Source organism: Condylura cristata, unplaced genomic scaffold, assembly GCF_000260355.1.
Source record: "Condylura cristata isolate star-nosed mole 26May11 unplaced genomic scaffold, ConCri1.0 scaffold00021, whole genome shotgun sequence".
In the NCBI taxonomy this organism is placed as follows: Eukaryota; Metazoa; Chordata; class Mammalia; order Eulipotyphla; family Talpidae; genus Condylura; species Condylura cristata.
The window spans coordinates 23,256,693-23,276,195 of record NW_004567122.1 but is presented as its reverse complement, the minus strand read 5'-3'; the positions used below and the strand labels follow the sequence as shown (position 1 = coordinate 23,276,195).

The window sequence follows — 19,503 nt, the reverse complement described above, 5'->3', positions numbered from 1 at the left end:
TAGAAATTTCCATCTTCAGGGCCCATGGACCAGCTATGAGTCTTCAGTGTCCTTGGTCCTAACAGGTTTGAGCCTGTTTCCTCTTGTACTCATTAATTGTAACTTGCCAGTATAAAAACAAAAATTTCCCAAATAATTTACAGAATGTGCATTTTTTCTTTTAAAATATTTTGACTTCATTTTTTTTCTTATGAAGATTTCATTTTATATTTCAACATTTTGTGAGAAAAATGAGCTCTTTTAAAAAAATGTTTTTTTATTGTGGAAATGTTGGTTTATTAGAAATCTTTGCGCGTTTGCTGCCGGAGTCCAGATGATCATCTTAAGCTTAATAGGCCATAAAATTCCGCTATCTTGTGCCTGTATTGTGTGTAATTGCAGCAGCTTGTTTGGACAATATTTAGAGTAACTGAAATGAATCTTAACCTAACTACCTCATGTCATTTCTCCAGAAACTTTCACCTCTCATCTCATGACGTAGTTCTTATTCAGAACTCTAATCTAACATTACCTTGTTTTCTTCTCAAAGAGAGCTTTTTTTCCCCCTTGTTTACTTTGCATGCCTAGGTCAGTGCCTAGGCCAGGGCACTTAAACATTTCTGGAATGAATTTCATAGTAACCTATAAATAGTGCTTCTAAATGCTTTATAGTATTGATGATACTCAATAGGTTGATCACCAAAATTCTCATGGTCTACTTAATTCTTTTTTAATATAAAACCACGTATTTTATAATTTAAACTCCAACTAAATATCAGTGGGAGTTAGAAACCACATAAACAGTTTGATTCACATGTTAAATGAAATTCTCAAAAATCTGATTTTATCTAATTTTTCAATCACATATCAGTCATTTCCTAACATTCCTATTTATTGGAGAAATAAATCCCATGGTTCAAAATTATTTATCCTGGCGGGGGAGTGACTGTAGATGTTGAGATCTGTAAGACCAGTTTGATCCGAACACATATCAATTTTAACCCTCTGGGCTTAGTAAAAGTGAAGGTCGTTTCTGTGCAATGTTTTTCTTATTTGGAAACCGCCTTTTTCCAAATTCATTTATTTAGCATTCCAGTTCCCCTCTCCCTTCATAGCATAAATCCTGAGATTCCTATAGCTGTCTCTACTAAGGAGCAAATTCCCGGTGTCAGGAAAGCTGGCGCTAATCCGAAACCGAGGAGGGGGTGGTTATGCACTGTCCCAGTCCAAGGCGGTTTTCGCTGGAAGTCTCGGCGGGTGTTAAGGCAGGGTCCCCCACTAGACCCTTGGGCTAATCCCACACAGTCAGGTTCCGTGCCCAAACCGCTCGCGGAGCGGCGCAGGCGGGCCTTAGCTCTCCGCTCAAGTTAGTCTAAGCCACGGCCCCACCCGCACAATCGCGCGCCTTCCGTTCGGGGACCGCCGATGAAGGTGCCAAGCGGCGGAAGCTTGAGGAGACGCGCAGAGGGTTGGTTGCCCTTGGTGCCCCAGCCGTCGCTTTTCTGGGAGCGGGAAGCTGAAGATTCCTGCGCGCCAGAGTCCTAGGCTTTATCCTCGCACCACCCCGGCCACAGCTGAGAGCAGCTGACTGCATCTAGGAGAAGGAACGGGACCCGAGCGCGTTCCCCCTCCACTTCCTCGGCCACCTCTCCTTCCGCGACGCGACCCGGCCCTCCCCTCCGCACACGCCCCGCCCTGTAGCTGCCACGTGAGGGACTCCTCTAGCCAGCCTAGGGCGGCCAGCTCCGCCCCACGCCCCCGCTTTGCCCCAGGCTCCGCGCGCCCCCACGTGATGCGGCTCACCGCCAGCCAATGGGCGCCGGCCCCGCCCCACGCCCCGCCCCGCGCGCCGTGGCCGTTTGAAGTGACTAATTTCTGTCATATGACCGAGGCGCTCATGGGGGTGGCGGGGCGGCTCTAGGAGCGGGGGCCTAGCGAGCGCCCTGAGGAGCGACCCCAGTCTGGCGGTGGCCAGCATGGCCCCTACTCTGTTCCAGAAGCTTTTCAGTAAAAAGAGCGGGCTGGGAGCGCCCGGGAGGGACGCGCGGGACCCGGATTGCACGTTCAGGTAGGGCACTGCGGGGATGGGGGCGCGGAGCCGAGGGCCTTGTGGGCTTCAGGCTCCAGAGCTGATGGGGCCTCGATGTGGCAGCCCGCGCGGTAGCGCTGCTCCGGCACCAGGACCAGGTCAGCGGTCCAGAGGGGCCGGGCAGCCACGGACCTGCGCGGGAGGTTGGAGCGAGGTGCTAGCTCCCTAACCCTCCCCCCCCAGCGCACCCCCTACCCCCGCCTCTCACCGTCGCCCCTTCCCCCTCCTCCGGGTCTGTTTGTTTACGTGCTGTTCGGCAGCCACGCGCGCCTCTGCCCCTTCGGACCCGGGACCGCGGCCTGGACGTCGGGTCCACACGCCTCCCTGGCGGTGAGTAAGGTTGGGCGCGGGCCGGATCGGACCTCAGTCGCCGTCCTCTGGGCGGAGAAGTTCTCCCCTCCTCCCCGCGACCAGTCGCCCTCTGGGTCCTCCACCCTAGTTGGCCTAGCGTTGTGGAGAGAGCTACACGTTTTGGCCAACCTTGTGAGAGTGGAGAAGGCAGGGACAGCGAACAGGCAAGGTGCCGTTCCTTCAGGTTTCTTGGAAACTAAAATTGGAGGTGTGCAGTTACGGACCCTGAGGCCTTAATGTCGAAGGGGAACTGTGAAACCTAAGAGGTTATGGTTACTACTGACCAGAAGAACGGGGCATAATTAAGTGGAGCTTGGCCATAGAGTCATGTCCTTAGAACTGGTACTAAAAAGTCTCGAAAAATGGAAAAACCTAGCAGAATATTTTGTGGTATTATAGGCTTTGTTAGTGTTGGTTGCAATACTTGTTGCTAGTGAAACTTTTAAGAGATTGTAATGCTTAGAGTGAACTTGAATTCAAGGTAAAATGGCACGGTGAAACCGCATTTGAAGAAGAGTATGTCATCCAAGCAACCTTCATGCTTGTTGCATTGTGGAAACTTGTAAATATAACTAGGCTAAATGTCAAGTATCACGCTAACCTGGTAGATAGCGAAGTGCCCCAACTATACAGTAGGAGCAGGGAAAAAATGACTATCACACTGGTTTAAAAGGTTCTGATACTCCAAAAATTATTCATTCTCCCTTGCTAATGAATGCATGTCACATTAGTAAGCATTCAGTGATACGTGTAGAACTGAATTATTAAATGGAAAGAAATTTGACTTTTAGAGGAAGGAAAATCTCAACTGTGACTGTCTTGCAAACATGCTATCTTGGAGCTGTCAGAACACTTTCTCATTATCTCCTTATATTTCACAACTTTGTGAGTACCAGTATGGATCATTTTTCCAGTGGAAGTAGGAATTACGTGTTATTAAGCCTAATAACTGCAGTACAATACATAAGTGATTGCCTTAAGAATAAGGTTAAGCGTACATGCTAGAAAATAGGAACTGGCTTACACCACATGACCAGTAATTTGCAGAGCTAATCAACGTAGGTATTCTTTTTTCTTAGCAACCTTGTCCAGTTATAACTTACATATTGTTTTAAGTGTAAAGTTCTGTGCATTTTGTTATATATACATAGCTTACCACCCCAATAAAGGTTTTATTTTTTTTTTAATTAGTAGTTTCTTTTATTGAGCAATGGACGTGTGAACATTTGTGTACACATCTTTATGGAGATAATGCTCTTCATTTCAATTTTTAAAATATGGTTCAACTTTGGGCCCTCCCTGGTGGCGCAGTGGGTTAAAGTGCAGAGAAGCACTGTAAAGCTATCTACAGCCACTGGAGTTCCATCCCCAGCCGGGGAAGTGACCCACATGGTGTGGCAGACCTCTGCTGACCTGCCCATTGCTTTCTTCGGCAGTGTATTTCAGTCTATCTGCCTGTTCTGCTCCCCACTTGATTCCTCTCAACCCTGAACCCCAGTTCTTGTATGCATAAATAAATAAAAATTTTTAAAAAAAAATATTGTTAAACTTTTCTAAGTACCCATTGTATATTCCTACTACCAATATGTGAAGGTTACAGTTGCTCCACATTTTCTCTACTACCTGACATTATTAGTTTCTTTTTGTTTCAAATTAAACTTTTTTTTGTATTGTAAAATTATCTAAAAAAATTTGTAAGTCATTTTTTGATCCTTTTAGTTTTACTGGATGCAGTACATATTATGGTTTTAATTTGCATCTTCCTAAAAGCTGTTTATGTTTAGCATCTTCTTATGTAATTCAGGTTTTTGAGTAGACAAAAATTTAGTGTTCATTTTTGTATGCCATGATTTACTTCCTTAAATCCTAAAATTCTTGTTTGTAAGAAAGCTTAATTTGTTAAATTAGGCTTGATCACATTAGTCATTTCCTAGACTTTTCCTGTAAAAGTCAATTCCTAGAATAAGCAGAATAGGAGGCTGGTGGTAATAAGCCACATTAATGCCCTACGATAGGGGAGACTTTAATGAAGAAACCTTAGGAGCCTTTCAATAATGTCTTTAACCATTACCCCATTGGAAAAGATTAAGGGTCATGCCCTCCCCTTCCTTCAGTCTTCACTTTTAAGACCCTTAGTGTACAGATTTCTGCATGTTTGTTTTATCATCTATGAGATTGAGATGAGTTTGAAGGGTATCCCAGGAAGGATATTATTTTTCACTTATAGAATTAAAACAACAGTTTGTTTTTATCTTTTAAAGGATTTGCTAACAATGGTACTTTCTACTCACTTTATTTTTCTGTATCAGGCCACTTTGCAAAATGAAATCCTTAAAGCCTGGTATGGTGAAGAAGATGTCTTTTTACAGTAGCTTTCTTTAAATCAGAAACTTAAGAATGTGCTTTTTGCATTTGCAGTGATGTTGCTTAAGTAAATTTTATTCAGCAACATCTTTATCTCCTTTTAAAAATATGATTTGTTGTTGAAGCTGGGCCATTTTTCTTGTAAAATTTCCCACATTTTCGTTTGGCTGTTTGCTTCCTTACGGTTGCTAGCAATCTGTATTTGAACACCACTCTTGGGGTGATTCTGATGCTAAAGTTTGAGAACCACTATTACTTATTTCCTGAAAAGTGGTAGTTACATTATTAGATTTCAGGTTTTGGTTGTGTGTGTTTCTGTTTTTTTTAAATAAAGGCATTCCTTAGATGTTGCTGTCTATATCATAATTGCATATTGTCTGATTGTCCCACTTTTAGTGAGGCTAAGACTGATTATTGTTTGGGGGTGATGTAATCTTTTTTCTTCCATTGTAAAATTCCCCTTTCACTGATAGTTTAAGCAATGTTAGTTGATTATTGCCTGAGTCCATTATCTTGTTAGATATCCCTGTTCTTTAATTCTTTCTTTCTAATTTATTTCCCAAGAAAATGTCTTTATCACCTACTTGGCTACTCATTGCTTCAGGAAAGTTAAAATAAGTGTTTGGTTGTTTCCCTTTATTATTTTTCATGCTATTTGGTAATGAATTGTTCGTTTATTTTTTAGTATCATGACTGTTGGATTATAATGTGTTCTAGTACATTACAGTTAAATTATCCCCCATTTGGCTAGTGGTCACCTTCTCAAGTTGACTCCTGTGCTTTTTTAACATCATCTCAATCTTTGATAACTCTTGCTTGCTTCTGACCTGATTCCTACTCCCCTTGAATGATTTTATTACCTTAAACTTGTTTTAGGTTCTGATATGTGCTGTTCCCTATACATGGCACAGTCTTCTGTACTTTTTGTTTAGCTTTTTGTAATGATTGTATGTACTTATACTAATTGTTCTTTCTGAGAAAAGCCTTTTCTGATTTCTCGCCAGATTGAGTTATGTTTTATGGTTATTTTTCTCTATCACTGCTATATTTCATTTTGTAACACATCACACCTTAACATATACTTGTCCACATTTCTGTTCTTTGCTTGTGAGTTTTCTTTAATTATTTTATTTTTTGTAGTTAGAATCATGTAAAGCACCTCCTGATGGTGGGAAACAAATACCTATGTTTCTGGAGCAGTTAGATGCCATTTTTCTGAGGGAGAAAATGTACTGTTGTATTGTGTTATCTTAAATACTTTATCAAAAGTAGTGGTTCTTTCACCTTTTTATCAGAGCACTTGGTTTTTATCCTTTATAGCTCTCTATGCAACTTACCATTTGTTTTCCCAAGTTCAAATTATTGTACCAGTGTACAGCAGAGTTCTTGGGCATGTGCTCAGTAAATATTTGTAAAATGAATATTGAAATAACCTCAAAGGTAGAGGGATAGGTTAAAAAATTCTATTTGGAACTTTTGATCTCTTTTTAATTGCCAGTGACATACCCACTGAGATATACAGTTGACAGTTTAATAAATTAACCTCAGCTTACAGTAGAGAGGTTGGACTAGAGATATAAATGTTGATTTATGGTCAGTTTTAAAACTGAGAGAATGAGGCCACCTAGAAAAAGAATGTAGAATTGGAAAGAACAGGGCTTTTCCATGAGGAAATCTGTTGATAAAATTTGCAGGAATGGAACGGTAACATCTACAAAGAGGGTGTGCCAGAGAGAGGGGGGAAGGCCCACAGGTGTGTGGTGGTAGGAAGGCCCAGAAAAGGAAGCATTGCAAAATGATGGAGTGATAAACTTTTTTGTATGTTGGTGCTGTGACAGCTCTTCTAAGATGAAAAAGAAGTTGGACATAATTCTTTACTTTAATAACTGCCTTATTAAAGTAATTTTTGTCTTTGAGAAGGACATGGGAAAGAAAGTGAAATAGAGGTGAAGGATATAAGTGGTGAGGAAATGGCTTCATTGCTAAAGCTTTGTGTATCTGTAGGAGAAACAATTTGTACTGCTAAATTATTTTTTCACTTTAATAGTCTGGTTTTATTTTTTCATTTTAATCACATTTTGAGCTTCTGAAGTTTTTAAATGGTAACTTTTTAAAATATTGTCCTTATTAATCAAAATCCTATCTTATTTTTGTGTTTTCAATGTGATTTTTAAAGATTTGCTGCATTCACAACGATGTTTTTTATTTGAAAAATACCATCCCCTGTAGACTGACTTTTAATCTTGCATTAGAAATTGTAGAAAGTTACTATAAAATTCTTCCCAGAAAATCTTATGGGATTATATTTTATAAAAATGGGAGGGTAAGAATTGTAGGTTATTATGTTATCAATGTTGGGGCCCTAAGTGTCTAATTTTGCAGTAGAAGAAGCAAATATTTTTATTATCTAGTTTTTTTTTATCTCTAAGAGATGGTTTATTTCTTAGAATCATGTTATTTTTTAAAAAAGATTTATTTGTTTATACAGTATACAGAATTGGGGTACAGACCAGAGGTGTGGGGGCGGGGTGAGAGGATTCACCAGAGAGAGTGGGGAGCAGAAGAGACAAATTGACTGAATTACACTGCTGAGGGGAGCAGTGGATGGGTCAGGAGAGGTCTGCCATGCCATGTTGTTCACCCCCTGATTGGGGATCAAACTCCTGCTGCAGTGGCTGGGATAGCTTCATAGTACATTAATGTGTTGTGCTACCAGGGAGGGCCCCTAGAATCATGTTATTTGAAACAAAGTAGGTTTGTGAAAAATAACTTCAATATTCAGTTTATAAATGAACCCCATTTCTTATTAATATAATCATCACCTTAAATTCTTTAGAGTTTTGATGGTCTTCTAGGGTATTTGTTTAAAATCTCCCCTTTATTTAAAGGAGTCCTGCAATACATTATACAATGTTATTTTTATTCCTGGTACCACCAATCTAGTCTACCAAGCTGAAAATTAGAGAATACTCTTTTACTCCTTCCTTTCTCAGATTGCCACATACGTTGTCATTTGTTAAGTCCTCTTGGTTGAAATGCTGCAATATCTCAGTTCTCCTGTTTTCTCACTTAGACTTATAATACCTTTAATAAAAGTTTTTGATGACTTTACTACTGCTTGTGTATTCCTTTGTATACCATTCTACTAAGTTGATTTTCTTAAATCATAATTCTGATCATATCATGCAGAAATCTTTACTGACTTCATATTCATTAATAAGGGATTGCTCTATACAAAGCACAGTTTTAAGTGTTTTACACATACTAGCATATTTAATTTTCACAATAGCTTTATAAAGTCGGTTTTCTCCGTTTTGTAGATGACAGAAGGGAGGGACAGAGAAATTAAGAACCTTGCCTCAGGTCACATGGTTAATAAGTGATGAAATTAAGATCTGAGCTCAATGTTAGTTTCAGAAATTGTTTTTAACAGAGTCCAAACTCTTCAGTTTGGCATATCAGTTCCTTTTTAGTTGTAAGGGGTGTGTTGGATCTAAACTCATGCCCTGCCTGGGTGGTTTCTGGGAAGTAATGTCATGTGTATGTAGTAGATGGTAGAGAGAGTTCAAGTGTACAGTATACAATTTTGTATACTGTATAAATAAATGAATAAATAAATCTTTTAAAAAAATAACATGATTCTAAGAAATAAACCATCTCTTAGAGATAAAAAACTAGATAATAAAAATAATATTTGCTTCTCCTACTGCAAAATTAGACACTTAGGGCCTCAACATTGACACTTTACATTATACTTAATTATTTTAGAGCTGTTTTGAGATTTAAATGGTATAGTAGACTTATCTCCCATTTTACTCTTTCCAGCCATCTTTCTAATTTTTACTTTACCTGAGGGTTTTGAAGATTACTTGGTGTTTTTTTGAGAATAAATAATCTGGTTCATGTATTTTGAATACTAGTTGAAATTAGAAGGCTATCACATCTTTCTTTAAAGCTCTTATAACGTACATTTCCCGTGTCTTCCCCAGGGTGTTATTTTTTTGTGTTGTATTGTAGCTATATCCTTGACTAGACTGTAAATTCCACAAGGGCACAACCTTTATTTAACTTGTTTAGTGTTGAATGTAATTTACTTACAGAAGGTATTCTGTAAATATTTGATGACTGAATGAATGAATAAAAATAATGTTATCCATTGAACACAGATGTTCCAATTTTCGGTTACTTGCCAAAATTACTGATTTTTTAAAAAAAAGATTTATTTATTTATTCATATGGAACTGGGGTACAGGCCAGAGATGCGGAGGGTGAGAGGATTCACCAGAGACAGAGTGGGGAGCAGAACAGGCAGACTGTCGAAGTACACTGCTGAGGGGAGCAGCAGTCGGGTCAGGAGATGTCTGCCACACCATGTGGATCGCCTCCTGGGCAGGATCGAACTCATTCAGAATTGGCTTAAGCTTCTTAGTGCAGTGTTTTAACCCGGTGCGCCACCTGGGAGAGCCAGAGGATCCCTTTTAATACAACAGCATTTTATCACAATACACTTGAGAGATGGTTCCCCACTGTCATGTATTTTCAGTTGATCCTTGTCTAATCCTAGTGTTACAGCAGAGTTGGTTTCAAGAGTTGGTTTACTGAGCCATTTCAGTTTATACAGTTTTGATCCCATTTGTAGGATGCATCTGGAAGGCTCTTTTAAGCTTTTTGCTTGCTTTTTCCACCCTGTTTGGTCTGTTACATAACTTTTTTTTTTGAAGATTTATTTATTTATTCATACAGAACTGGGGTACGGCCAGAGGCTCAGGGGTGGTGAGAGGCTTCACCAGAGACAGAGTGGGGAACAGAACAGGCAGATCGATGAAGTACACTGCTGAGGGGAGCAGCGGGTGGGTCAGGAGAGGTCTGCCACGCCATGTGGTCACCTCTGGGGCAGGCGGGGATCGAACTCATGCGGAAGCGGCTTTAGATTCTCAGTGCTGTGCTTTAACCCACTGCGTCACCTGTGAGGGCCCTGTTACATAATTTTTAATAATTTCCATTTATATTAAACTGCAGATTGTGAAGTTAATAAGGATCAATAGAGTCTTGTATATGACTCACAAATAGTGATTTTGTGTTTTTTTTTAAATTCCTAATAACTTTAGGACATAAACATGCATTATACATTTATAAGAATGCAGAAATACAACAAAATTATTTATGAATAAATCATTAAAATTTTTATCAAAAAAATATACCAGCATTTTTTGAAACATTAAATCGTAAAACCCCTTGTTGTGCCAGCCATTATATGAGTGCCTCCCGAACTCTTGGAATTCATTGCTGAATTTTTGTTCCTAGCCAGAAGCATTATGGCAGAAACTTAAATGATATTCTGGTATTAGGGCAGCTGGTTTGTCAATTTAATTTTGCTCTTTGAGTATTTACTTTTTTTTTTTAATTTTTTAAAAAGATTTATTTATTTATGCACATTTCTGGGATACAGGCCGGAAGTGCAGGGGCCATGAAAGGAGACAGAGTGGGGGGACAGAACAGGCAGATCAATGAAGTACACTGCTGAGGGAAGCAGGGGTGAGACAGGTGAGGCCTGCTGGTCCGTGTGGGTCACGTGACCTCACTGGGGGCTGGGGGATGGGATCAAACTTGCACTGGAGCAGCTGTGACATCACAGCTATCTTCATAATGCTGCTGTGCTTTAACCTGTTGCACCACCACGGAGTCCTCTACTTTTGTATTTTTATAAATAATGTGAATATGGTGTTTTGGAAAAAATTATTTACCTCACACATTATTTACATTATGTGATGTTATATATATGTTAATGTTCAGCATTGTTAAGATTTAGGTTTAAAAATACGTACATAAATACTCACACATGCCCTTCTTTTTCCCCTTATTATTGTAAGTCTGTAGTTGGTTAATTTAAATGAAGGTTAATTACATTATTATAATTGTTCACTGAGCTAAGTGTAATTTTTGTTTTCTTGTAGTTAATTTTTGAAAAAATTTGTTAACATCTTTAGGAAAAATGTTTTAAAATTGATTGTGGTGATGGGTGTGAATTTTGTGAATAAACTTCAAAAAATTAAATGATTTAAATGGAAGAGTTATTTGGTATGTGAGTTGTATCAATGAAATTATTGTTACATTTGAAAAATGCCATATTTGCTTGCTAAGTAATGGGCAATAGAAACTATATGAGCTTTAGTTTTATTAGATGCTTCCAAGATTTATGGTAGACAGGTCCACTTTAGCCTTCAGTCATCAGTATCCCTCAGATTCTTAAGACTATCCACAGCTTAGAGAAATTTCTTGGTGTTGAAATTCTCAGCTCTCTGGGACCTTTTTATCTTTCACATGACCTATTTCTCAACACCCATTGAATATACTTGTCATAGGCCACCTTTGAGATTACTCATGTTATTTCCACTACCTGGAATCCTTTCCTTACCTGTATCTGTCTAAATTTCAACTGCCTTCCTCTAGCTAAAAGAAAAGTTTATTCTGCTTCTGCTTACTGTAGTATTTTACATATCCTTTGTAGCACTTAAATGACTTTAGCATAATCTAAAATACGTTCACATTGTAGTTCATGTATTAGACTATGAGCCCCTAGCACACTTACTCATCTTTATATCCATATAAGAATGTTAATGATAGTGTTGTTCTTAGTAGAAAAAAAATAAGATACAACTCTTTGGTTGGAAACCATTCTCATCAGTAATCAAATGACAAATAAATTATTATACAGTAAACAGCACACAGTAAACAGCAACAGTGTGGTTAAATAAAGCTGAAATATATTGAACAAAAGAAGCCAAAGGGCCCTGCCTGGTGGCACAGCGGGTTAAAGCCTAGCACTATGATGCTTCCTTGCAGCCACGACAGCATGAGTTTGATCCCCAGCCAGGAAGGTGACCCACATGGTGTGGCAGACCTCTCCTGTCTTACCTGTTCTGCTCCCCACTCTGTCTTTGGTGAATCCTCTCACCAACCCCCAACCCCACACCTCTGACCTGTATTTTGTATACATAAATAAATAAATCTTTAAAAAAAAAGAAGCCAGGAACAACAGTTTACAGTTACAGTATTCTATTTACAGAAAGTTAAACAGAGAAACTGTTCTAGTGTTAGAAGTCATGATAGTAGTTACTCTGAAGGAAGGTGAACGAGGGTGACTTGAAGGGAGAATGAGATAGGCTTTGAGAATACTGGTAATGTTTCTGCATCTGGTTGCTAGTTATATAAATGCATTCACTTGAGAATATTTACGGAGCTGTGTGTTTTGTGATCTGTAATATTCTGTATACATGTTATGCTTTAATTGTACTTTAGAAAGCGGTAGAATGACATGACAGAAAGATGGGATAAAGAAAAATTCAACTTCATAAAATATTTGGTATTTCCTGCTGCTTTTCTTAAAACTGTCAATTTTATCTGTTAATCGAATCCCACCTAAATTCCCTCAAGGCCTTCTAGGTGTAAGTCAGTAGTCAGCAGTCACAATTTATAATGTAGGTTATATTGCTAGCTGAAGCTCCAAAAAATAAATGTGGAATAGAGGTCAAAGACTAAGTCCCTGAATTAAAAGTACATAGTGTTATATTGCAAAGTATCATTACATATCTATAACATACATATATAACAGCATACATATATAACAGAGATATATCCAAGCAGGAAAGACATAAGTAAATCTCCATTGCATATTACTTAGAGCATGTAGGGATGGTAAATAACCAAGAGGTCCATCCATCAAGAGACTGGTTAAAACCAGTAAGTCCATTCAATAGATAACTCTGTAGTTGTTAAAAAGAATGAAGATATCTATAATGCTGATACGCAGTGGTTTCTGTGATATATTAAATGAAAAAAGTCATAAAAATGGTATGTAATACCATGCTCCATAAGAATGGGGGTGAGGATATATTATGTGTGTTTATGTATTTGCTAATTTAAAGAAAGTGTTTGGGAAGAAAATGAAACTGAAAAAAAATAGTTATTATAGGGAGAAAGAAAATGAAAAAGAGGAATAAATATTATTTAGTTTTATGGTTTTTACTTTGGGATCATGTTTTACATAATGTTTAAAAAATTAAAAAAGCTTTCATAAATCTTAAAACAGAAAGAATTATGTATCTATTTGTGGACATCTCACACAGGTAAGAGGTATTTGATGAGACTTTATAATAGCAAAATATTTATGTAATGTTTATGACACATTTGTCAGTATTTAAGAACTTAAGGTATTTTAATTTGTTTAATCTATCAAAACAACTCTAAGAGGCTTTAATGATATTTTTTTAAAAGACTTTTGTTTATTTATGCATTACAGAACTGGGGTATAGGCCAGAGGTGCAGGGGTGGTGAGAGGGTTCACCAGAGACAGTAGGGAGCAGAAAAGGTGGACTGACGAAGTACACTGCTGAGGGGAGCAGCAAAGTACATTGCTGAGGGGAGCAGCGGGCTAGTCAGTAGAAGTCTGACCATGTCGGTGTTGATCACTTCTGGGGTGGGCTGGTTTCGAACTCATGCTGAAGTGTTGTGCTTTAACCCACCTCATGCTTAGTGCTGTGCTTTAACCCACTGCGCCACCAGGGAGGGCCCTAAAGATGAGTTTTATATGAGAAAACTAGCACAAAGAGTTTAGGTAATTTGCTCAAAATCTTAAATTTGATAAACTCTACTTAATTGTGTTTTTAAAAGTTTATAAATTTTTTGGTAAGAGATAATTGCCATGCCTTTGTATCAAGATTTTTTCCTGATTTCTTGTAGCTTTTATGTTTAGGCCTGTGCTTATTTTGAGTTAATTTTCATATATGAAATGAAGGGCTGAACTTACTTTTTTTCTGTATGAATAGTTTATTCAGCACCATTTGTTAAAAGAGAGGTTAGCTTTTGGTTTTTGCTTACTTAGAGCTAGTTAATATGAACCTCTCCTGTATTGATACATTCTAATTTAGAAGGACTAGCCCATTGAATAATAATAAATGCCATCAATCCATCATATACTTGAAGTAGAATGATTGTTTTTAGAATACTGTATAGAAATAAAATACGGAGATTTTGCTCTAATAGTCAGCTAAAGCACAGTGCCCTGCTTATAATATGCTTAATAAATAAAGTTTGCTTTGGAACTTTGCCTTATCTGCACATAAAAAGTGAAAATTTTTTATTTAACTTGTTGAAGGCAGTATAATTGATGAGAAGCAATTGAAAACTGCATTTGGTAGAATCTCCTACCCTAAGAAATTTTGAATGCATTGACATGGATTCTTCATATGTATTTAAAAAGGGAAAATGTATTTGATAATAAATTAGACCTTTATTTTCTAATTTGCCCGTGTACATGTATCAGATACACCTACAGGCTTTAGAAACTCTTTGGTTTGCTCTGCCTGGACTTAATTCTCAATCTCCTAGGATAGAGTTTTGGGCAGGTGATTGTTTCCCTTTGTTTTGAAACTCTAACATAATTCTGATGTACAGCTTTAGTTATCCATCACTGATTATACTTTCTATTTTCTCATTTGACCTCTCTCAGTCATCGTGTGAGGTAAGTAGTGTTAACTCAGTTTTGCTCAAGTAAGATAAAAACTAAATGTGATTACCTTTCTCCAAGTGATACAAACTAGTAAGCTCAGAAGACATGTTTGTTTATAAAGATAACATCATGTCTATGATTTATTAAGCTGTCAGTTGGACAAAGATTAGAAAGAATAATATCTTATTATGCAAAGGGTGGTTAGGTAAGCCCTATTTAATGGTTGTGGGAGTGCATATTGGTTACAGCTATTGTGGAGAGTAATAGTTATACAAAGTATAAAAATCATATAAATATAGTATATTTTTAGCATTATTTGAGGTTGCTTCCAATTTAAATGGTTACTGTGTCTGTAATTAGGAGATTGATTAAATAGTGTGTGTGTATGCATGTGTGTGTGTTGTGGTGTGTTAACATGGGATATATTGATAGATATTTGATAGAATATAGTAACTTTTTCCTGGTAGAGGTTTCCTTATATATTAAGTTTTAAAATGTTGCATTGTAACAGGCAGTATGATCTTACTTTTATAAATATATATGCATGTTGACTATTAGCATATTTATCTGTGCATGCGTAAGAAAAAGTCTAAAATGTCACATAAATATGAGAATGGTTAGGTTTGAGCAGAGAGATTGGCAGAATAAGCTTTTCACATTTTATATTTATTTGTATTCCCCTGCAGTAAGTCTGTTGCTTTTGTAATTCCAAAAATATATATAAATATGAAAAATAACTCATTCAGTAGCAACACAGCTCAAATTGGCAGAGCTAGGACTTGGAGTTATCAGACTCTTAGTAGGGAAATTTTTCAGAGCATAACTTACCAATGTGAGATATATTTTAACTAACTTGCCCTGGAACATTTAAATTTCCTTTTAAAAATTTATATTTAGTAAAATTACTTTTGTGAGGTATATCTTAGGAATTTTTGTAAAATTTTCTATTGAAGAATAACATACATAAAAAGTCACATTTTTATCTATTAAGTTTAATGAATTTATACACAGTACCAGGTAACTAGTTTCTAGGTCAAGAAACAACATTGTGAATATCCTTGAAGTCCCCTGGATAACGCTCTGGATCACTACTATCCTGACGCCTAACACTAGATATTTTGCCTGACTTTGAGCTTTATATAAATGGAGTTACATGTATTCATTCTCCTGTCTGACTTATTTTTTACTTAACCTGTTTGAATTTACCCATAATAAAGGCTACTGTGGTCTAGCTAATTCTCATTGTTGTAGGCGAGAATTTTTCAAACTCATCTCAACATTTGAATGAAATTATTCTTTGTTAAGCAGCATTCTGCTATGCACTGAAGAATGTTTACTAACATTTCTGAATTTACCCATTACCTGCTCTTATATTACCTCTCAGTTGTAACAGCCTAAAATATTTTCAGATATGGCCAAATGGTACCTGGGGGGCAGCATGGTCTATAGTTGAAACTGTTGTAGTACCATATTCCATCGTGTGCTTATGCCACAATTTATTTACCCAGGTTGCAGTTTGACTGATATTTGGATTATTTCCAGTTTGAGGTTGTGATGAAAAATTCTGCTGAAAACTTTTACAAATTTTCTTTCAGGAGGATATGTATCCATTTCTGTTGAATATGTGTTTGAGTTTAATTTATCTATTCACTGTGTCACTTTTAACACACTATCTAAATTGGCTGTACCAAACTTCACTCTACTGGTCATGTATGAGAATTTCACTTGTTCTACATTATATTGATCCTTGAATTTGAACTATGAATTTTTGAGGTTTAGAACCTGAGTCTTAACTCTTTTTGGTGTACTTGGCATAATAAATGACATGCAGAAAATGCTATTTGTATGAATTCTGGTTGCTTTTAATAACCTCTGAACCTGATGACATATTGCTTAGCTCTGGCAATTGGAATGTAGTGAATTAATACTCAAGGGACTTTCTCTTTTCCATAGTAGTAATAAGATCTCCCTCCCCCAAATCACTGCCAGTTAGGGGCTCTGTAGATTAGTTTCCATTGGTTACATTTTCACTTTTTTAAAAAAATATTTATTTATACATACAGAACTGGGGTACAGGCCAGAGGTGCAGGGGTGGTGAGAAGATTCACCAGAGACAGAGTGGGGAGCAGAAAAAGGGTGGATCTAATGAAATAACACTGGAAGAGGAGAGCAGTGGGTGAGACAGAAAAGGTCTGCTGTGCCATGTGGGTCAGCTCCCTGGCCAGGGATTGAATTTACACTGGTCAGTAATTATAGTGGTCAGTAATAGCTTGATAGTCCTGAGACTTAACCTTTGCACCATCAGGGAGTCCCTGTTTTCACTTTCTTGCTGTTTCATATCCTGATTGTAGCTGTCAAAGTAAAATGCCAGAAGCTGTGATTTCAGAAGCTTGCTGAAATTGTTTTCCAGCTTTGTTATTCAAAACACTTGCCAGTTCAGTGAAAATCTGTTTTTCTTTTTATGCTGTTAACTGTTTTTACAGATGGATGAAACCTTTTTTTTAATGAATGTATTTACTTGTTCCAGATGTCTTGCATACTCCTTAAATGTCAAGCATGTTGAAGATAGATACACCATCTTTTTTTTAACCATATATCATTACTACTGCATCGTCATTGGCATGCTTCATATATATATATATGTATGTATGTATACACACACACATATATACATGCATATGTGTTAAATTTATTGAGGTAAAATTTGTAGAACATAAAACTAACCAGTTTAAAGTAAGTGATTCAGGAGCATTTAGTACATACGTTGTGCTATGTAACCATCACTTTTGTCTATTCCAAAAGATTTCTATCATTCCAAAGTAAGCCTGATATTCTTTGAGTTTCTCCTTCCCATCTACTTTGTACTCTGACTTTCCTTAAGTAAGTAGTGGATTTTCCAAGATTAACTTTTTAGAATTAGGAACATATTTTAGAAATCAGTAACTAGATATGCCTATATCTACTCAACGGAATCCTCCGCCCAACTTGCTAATTATAGAACAAAATTAAAATTAACTAGCATAAAATTCTGCATTTACCTAGCGAACAGAGATAAATGTCAAGGTTGCCATCTAAAAATACTTTATAAATCAATATGAACTTTTAAATTAGATAGAAATTTAATGTTTTTTTTTGTTTTGTTTTTGTTTTTAAGATTTATTTGTACATACAGAACTGAGGTACAGGCCAGAGGCTCAGGGGCGGCAAGGCTTCACCAGACAGAGTGGGGAACAGAACAGGCAGATCGACGAAGTACACTGCTGAGGGGAGCAGCGGGCGGGTCAGGAGAGATCTGCCACGCCATGTGGTGACCTCCAGGGCAGGCAGGAATCGAACTCATGAGGAAGTGACTTTAGCTTCCTAGTGCTGTGCTTTTAACCCGCTGCGCCACCAGGGAGGGCCAGAAATTTAATGTTTTTAATGAACTGTTTTTTATCCTTATTTTATTTGTGTACAAAAAGTGCTGTGGGATTTTACAATTTTCTTCCTGTCAAATCTTCAGTTAAATATGTACTGGTATGTTTACATGCTAATTTTAAAAACTGAGGAAAGATTATTCAGCTTTCTGAAAACGTAGCATGCACAATAAAATAACTGTTTGCCAGGGGGGAAAAAAGCCTCGTTGTTTTCTAGTACCAGTTGGTATTACGTAGGTTTGTTAGTGTCTCGTATCTTATTTATAGTAGTTAAGAACTGGAAATAGATACCAAACAAACAGTAATCTTCCATTGTAGCTTAACTGTGCATTCATGCCTTTCTCTGATCATAGTTACTTTTACTTGCATCTATACTTCTATGAAACTAGGAATGTCTGAGAAACTGGGGACTTGCTTGAGTCTAGTGTACTTCTATATACCTAGTACAGAAGCAATATGTATTATATTTAAATGTACTCATTTGTTTAATAAAAGATTTGTGACTTTATTAATAAGCTGTGGATTAATAGAAACATTTTAAGGAATCTAAAGAATATGGCAGGAGAAACAAGTAGGCACAGTGAAAATAAGGATATTCAGTTGTATTGCTAAGTTTGAGCTACATTGAAATACAGGTGAAGGTTTCTTAACTAGGCAGACAGTTGGGGCTAGTGATAGAGATTTTGAAATACAGCAGTATGTCAGTCATTTTCAAGTATTTATAGTTAGTTTTATCAAGATATAATTTATATGCATTAAAATTCTGTTTTTTAAATTTGCAGTTTGATGAATTTTATAAAAGTATAATCAGATAATTACTACCATAATCCAGATATAGAACAGTTTCCCATCATCTCAGAAAGTTCCTCTGTACACTTTTCGTAGTGATTCTCCTCTCCCCCTACCTACTGCCTGACAACCATTGATCTAATCTTTGTCCTTTTAGTTTTGTCTTTTCCAGAAGTCATCTGTGTGAAAATCATAAATTTTGTAGAATTTTTTTTGTATCAGGTTCTTTCACTTAGTATAAATGCTTTTGGGATTCATTCATGTTTTTACATATATTAGTAGCATTTTGATGAGTAGAATTTTGTTGTTTGTATGACAGTTTTTAAAGCATATACTTGGGATAAATACTCTCTTTGAACTCATAAGATAAGCAGGAGGAGGTCATATGTTGGAAACTGGTATGAGGGAATATTGGAATAGAATGCAAGAAAGTAAGAGAAATTAAGAGATGTTGCTTAGGCAACTTTTTCAGGTTTAGGTTTAGAAGGGAAGGATATGTGACAGTAACATAACATGGAACTTTTCAGAGGTAAATAGGCAGAAAGAACAATAGACTGGAAGGATGGGAACAACTCTTTAAACTTGGAGAGGGAGGGCAACATCTTTCCCTTGAAGGTGGACTGGGAGGTAATTGGGTGCTGTTAGAGATGAACTTAAGGTTGATGAACTAATGGCTATCTTAGAAAATTTGTCACAATTGATATGCAAGAAAATAAGGAGTCAGTTCAGTAGTGGAATGACCTAATGAAGTATTTATTCCTAGAAAGCGAGTCTTGGACTTTAGGATTGTCATGAGAAATGGAAGTTATGCTTTTTTGTGCTTTAGATGTTTTGAGAATTGTTAGTATTTTAAGCCATTATCAATTTTTTTTAAAGTTTTATTTATTTGTGCATACAGAACTGGGGTAAAGGCCAGAGGCTCAGGGGCGGTGAGAGGCTTCACCAGAGACAGAGTGGGGAACAGAACAGGCAGATTGACGAAGTATACTGCTGAGGGGAGCAGCGGG

The 19,503-nt window shown here is 37.2% G+C and overlaps 1 protein-coding gene across 1 annotated transcript in view; it reads left to right on the top strand.

Moving 5' to 3' along the window:
- Nucleotides 1-1,865: 1,865 nt before the first annotated feature.
- The window catches only part of FNIP1 (folliculin interacting protein 1), a 94,107-nt gene continuing 76,469 nt past the window's right edge, over nt 1,866-19,503 (top strand). The window contains exon 1 of the mRNA XM_004686691.2: nt 1,866-2,047. Coding sequence (XP_004686748.1) covers nt 1,956-2,047 — 92 coding nt within the window. The 5' untranslated portion in view covers nt 1,866-1,955. The remainder of the gene's footprint in view (nt 2,048-19,503) is intronic.